The 5200-nt window shown below is 54.0% G+C and overlaps 1 protein-coding gene across 1 annotated transcript in view; it reads left to right on the top strand.

The window, feature by feature from the left end:
• Positions 1-4279, top strand: part of LOC104523475 (protein FAM83G) — a 17374-nt gene extending 13095 nt beyond the window's left edge. The window contains 3 exon segments of the mRNA XM_029084510.1: positions 1-3; positions 6-443; positions 3857-4279. The exon segment at positions 1-3 is cut by the window's left edge and continues 1021 nt beyond it. Coding sequence (XP_028940343.1) covers positions 1-3; positions 6-443; positions 3857-4279 — 864 coding nt within the window.
• Positions 4280-5200: the final 921 nt, after the last annotated feature.

Here is a 5200-nt window from a genome sequence, read left to right as displayed (position 1 = left end):
CAGCGGCGGGGCCACAGGAGGATAGAGGGCCTCCCTGTACCCACAATGGGCTGGGAGAAGAAGAGGAGGAGGAGGAAGAGGAGTTCATCACTCTCAGTGACCAGGAGAGCTACTCCAGCAGCTCTGCTGACCACAGCTACCGCCGCTCCAACGCCTCCTCCATCTCCGACGAGTACTTTGAGGTGAGGGATCGCTACGGGCCACTCCGGCGAACCAACTCAGATGTCACCCACAACGGGGAGATCCTGCCCATGCAGAGGAAGCTCAGTGACCCTCACATCAGCCGGGGCACCTTCATCAGCCCCTTGGGGAGCCTCCCGTCCCTGAAGCACGTCCGCGTGGAGGACGTGACGAAGAGGAGGAGCAACGCCGTGGAGATTAGGTGTGTGCTGCCCCGCACCATCCTGGATGGCAACAGTTCCTACCCCAGCAGTGCTGCACAGGTAGGACTTTCTGCTATAACCTTCCCTATATTTCTCCACCCTACAAAGGTTGCAAGGATGGAGGTGACCCAGCCAGCTCGACCAAGGTGTGGTGTCAACCCTAGTTTTGGTGTCGCGTCCTAGATGCTGAGATCAGACTCCCCATAGAGGAGAATAATGCCCTACACACGGCGATGGCAGGAGTCACCTAAGAGGTGCTCTTGGTCAGGAAGGTGGTGGCCATGCCACAGCTCTTGCTGTCCGGGAGTGCAACAGGAACAGGGGGGAAAGGGGAGTTTTGGGGGAGTTATCCCCCAGCATTGGGCTGTGGGATGGAGCCCAGTGGCTCGGGGCACAGCCGTACAGAGCCCATCAGCAGTGGCATCATGCCCAGCCAGGGACAGACTGTGCATGCAGGCGTGTCCTTCTCAGGCTTGTTTTCTAGCTCCTTGCCAAGGTGATTAGCATCAAAGTAAAAGCACTCGGACACATAATTAGGCAGAGCAAGACAGCGGAGGAACAGGGACAGCAACCTCTGTGGGCGAGCCTCGCAGTCAGCAGCTTTGTGGCTGATCCACGAGTGACGCCAGACCTTGTCACCCCGCGGGGTGCACGCCAACATCTCCACTGCAAGGCCACGGGGTGCACACCAGCATCCCCACCACAGCAGGAGCATCACCCCACCCAGGCAGAGGGATCACAGGGTCAATCCCCTATTTCCACCCAAACACTGCAGCCTCTTGCAAATGCTACCAAGCATTTTGGTTTCTCAAGGTTCCCCACCCCCTGTTTTCAGGACAGTCAAACCCCCAGGGCTCAATCAGCAGCTGAAGTCACTGAAGCCACCTGAGGTTACCCCAGCTGAGCATCTAATCTGTATTTACAGGGAATTAAATTTACTAGCCCTGAGTCCACTTGCTTCTCCCCCCCCAGCCAGTGACACACAGCTCAGAGCAGAGCTTTGCTCCTCACACATCAAATATCCCCTTGCGCTTTGAGGAGCCGTGCAGGGTGAGGAGCACTGAGCCCTTCGATGCTCTGTGACCCAGGTTCCACCTTGCTCAGAATGGTCAGGTAGTTTGGTGTTCCTGCAATAACTTCTTCTGGCCACGCAGGGTGAAGAGCACTGAGCCCTCTGATGCTCTGTGACCCAGGTCTCAGGTGCCACCTTGCTAAGAGTGGCCAGGTAGTTTGGTGTTCCTGCAATAACTTCTTCTGGCTCTTTGGTGGATAACTGACATGCCAACAAGGTTAGAAAAGCCAGAGCTCAGCTGATGGAAATGAGCAAACAATAGTTCCTCCCATGTGTGAAAATAACAAAGCAAAGCAACCCTTGATTAACTCCAAACCCACCGCGTCCGCGTGGCAGGGCCCTTACCTGGGTACAGGATCCTGCTGATCATCCCTGGCATGATGATGACGAACAAGGGCAGCATCTTCAGGTAACTGGCCAAGATGGAGCCAGCCTTGGCGTGACTCAGGCTCTTGGCAGAGAGTGACCGCTGGACGATGACCTGTGGGAAAGCCAGGCTGGATGGATGAGCAGCCACCAACACCTCCTAGTCCACATCAGCCTCCTCCTTGCCAAACTGCATCCCAAGCAGGCCCAAAAGCAGAGTCAATGTGTACCCAACCCACAGGATGGGTTTCTCTCCAGACCAGCAATAGGTTGATGTTGTGCCATAGCACCACAAAAGCCCAGTCCAACCACAGCAGTGTGTCCTCCTGCCAGTATCAACCATTCCTCACCACCATCCTCTCCTCTTTTTCCCCTTCTATTCAACCTCCTCTCCAAAGAGTGCCCACAATAAAAGGGACATTGAGTCCAGCCTTCTCCTACCACAACTCTACCACCCACACTGTTCAGACCATCACACCTCAAAGCTCTGGCCAAGCCATGTCCATCCATGATACAGCCAGCCCGTGGTCTTTGAGGCAATCTCTCTTAAATAGACAACAATCCACAGGAAATGGTGACTTTAAAAGAGCCCAGACTCTCCCCAGGAGCTTACAGAGAAGTGCTCAGCACCCAGCAGGATTCAGCTGCTCCAGAGCAAGCACTGGCTCATGCCAGTGGTGGACAGGAGGGACCAGGTGCCAGTTCCTGGGCTGGGATGATCAGGGAAGCTGTGGTTTGACTTCTTCCAAGGCCAGGCTGGATGAGGCTTTGAGCAACCTGGTCTAGTGGAAGGTGTCCCTGCTGCTGGCAGGGGGGTTGGGACTGGATGAGCTTTAAGGTCCCTTCCACCCCAAACCATTCCATGATTCTTCCCAAGAATGAGAGCATGTCAGGAGCTGCAGGACCCAACACCTGGCTCAGTCACCATATGCACCATGTCAGGCACATGATGACCTTGAAGGGAGAGAAGCCAAATCACCCTTAGTCCTCCCCACCTGAAGACATCTCAGATCTTAGCATTGATTTTAAGAAACATAGTTAAATCCATCCAGCATGACCTAAGCTAAACTGCTTTAGTGCAGTTGTCGTGGTCAAAGCAGGAGGTGTCTGCCTGAGGACCAGAGAGGTCATTGGGATATTTGGACTAAATAACTGAGCACGGAGATGATGCCAACAGCACAGTGGAGATGCAGTGGTGGTGGCACGGTGGGGGTCGTGGCAGAGGCAGGGCAGGTCGGTGCAGCCGGCTCTGCAGCCTGCCAGCCCCAGCTCGTCCTGCTGTCAGCACCTGGCTAGATCCAATCTCACCCAGGTACGTCTGCACGGGGTGCAATCACACCTCCAGACTGCGGCGCAGACACGCCCAAAGAGGAAGATAAATATCTGGTGACCACAGCCATGTGTTAAGGCCTTACTCAGTCCAGAATTAAGGTTAATGATGCTCAGACCCGATCCAAACGTGTCTCTCAAACCAGCTCATCGGAGCCGCCCCCACAGTGGTGTTGCAGCTCACTCTTGCCTTCTGATCCTACCTCCTCTTCCCAACCCTCCATCCTTTCATCTAATCTTGGTAGTCACCTAATCCCACAGGTTGGGTCTGGATGACTGAATGCTCTTTGGGCCTGAAATGAGCACTTAGATGATTAAGACAGGTGTTCAGGCTGCAGCTGGAGAGAAGGTGTTGAGATGCCGCTGGCATCCTTGGTCCTGGATCTCCAGGCAGCCATGATTTGGCTCGGGACAGTCCCTAGGCTGCTGGGGCTGCTTGGGAAGCAGCTGCTGAGATGCTGCAATGTGCAGGACAATGTGTTGCCAGAGTAAGAAATCAGAGGAGCAGCACTGGTCAAGACTTGAGGCAGTTTTGAGCTGCCACTGGTCTCAGAAGGATTTGGGCAAGGGAGCACAGCAAGTGGCAGAAGGACTTGTCTGTGAGGACCAAGTCCATGGCACAGACGGGTGAAGGGGGGTCCATACAAGGGAACAGCATCCTCATAGCAGCAGTAGCTCACCTCTTTTTCTGCTCTTCAACAAACAGGGGACACACATCTACCGTTACCGGCCCAGGAACCCCACAGGCAGAGAACAAGGCAAGGAGGTGTCTTGCTCCCCGACACACGAGAAATCCCCTGTGGCCACCAAGTACAGAGGGGATGGAGCTGAGCCCAAAAAGACCATTGCAGGCAGCCAACCCTACTGGCAGAGCAAAGCCTTCAGACCCAGCAAGCCCACGCAGCCTGGCCACCTATCACCAAGCAACCCCAGAGCATCAAGCAAACGCTTAACCTCCCTACCAGAAAGCCAGAAGACAACCGAGGAGATGAGGACACCCCTCGGCATCCCGCTCTCCAAACTGTCCCAATCCAAGCACCTCAAGAACAGGGTTGCGGGAGCCCTGGGTGCTTCTATTGACTCCAAAAAGAAGCCTCCTGAGACCACCACCACCCAGAAGGACCAATAGGTGCTGATGCAGGTGGACTTCCAGGGCGAGAGCAGTGGTAGAGCGTGCCTGGACCCCAGGCAACGCCGTGTTATATGGGGCAGGGGATTCTTGTTTACATTTACCTGGTCGGTGCACCAGTACCACGTGGCCATGATAGACAGCCCAAAAGTCATCCCGGTCCAGGGCAGATCTCCAGAGACTGGATCTCGGAAGAGGTGCATTGCATCCGCTCTGGGCAGGTGGCACGTCGTGTTGGGAACAATCTTGGATGGCACAGCTTTTAAATAGGCTTCTTCCAGGTTGGGGTAACCTCCAATCTCATTAAAAGCTGGAAAGCATCATTGGGGGAGGCTGGTTAGAGTTGAGCAAAACCCAATGACCTGTGAGATCAGCTGGTAAAAGGCTGGTCAACTCAGGAACCCAGAAGTGCTGCCCAGAGAGGGAGGGTTTGTTTGTGATCGTGTTTTCTTCTAATTATTTAAGAGACTCTTCTATTAACATTTTGCACAGCAGGTCCCATTACTGTCCACTCTCCCTTTGGAGGGTGACCCATGTTCTAGGACAAAGGTTCCTCAAGGGACCCACCTCTTTTGACCTCATACTGTAAAAGCAACTTGTTTGTTAAAGCTCCCCGGTCCCAGCACACGGGAAACTCACCTAGGACTATTAAAGTGCAAGATTAGGTAGCTTTTCACTTGATATACTGACAGCTCAAGGTATCATGGCAGAAGTCTTCCACCAAATGTTTTCCACCCCTCTGAGCATTTCCCCAGCACCCCACACACAGCTCCATTCCCAAACCTCCAGCAACCAGTGAGAAAAACAAAAACAAAAACCAAAACACCACCTCTTCACTGGATTTTTCCTTGGAAATGGGATCCAAGGTCTCAGCCTGAGCTCTGCTGAGGAGTAGGTGCCATGAACAAGCCCTAGCAAGTG

This window comes from Antrostomus carolinensis, unplaced genomic scaffold, assembly GCF_000700745.2.
Source record: "Antrostomus carolinensis isolate BGI_N321 unplaced genomic scaffold, ASM70074v2 scaffold27984, whole genome shotgun sequence".
In the NCBI taxonomy this organism is placed as follows: Eukaryota; Metazoa; Chordata; class Aves; order Caprimulgiformes; family Caprimulgidae; genus Antrostomus; species Antrostomus carolinensis.
Note: the sequence above shows the minus strand (reverse complement) of the source record. Positions and strands in the feature narration are given on the sequence as shown.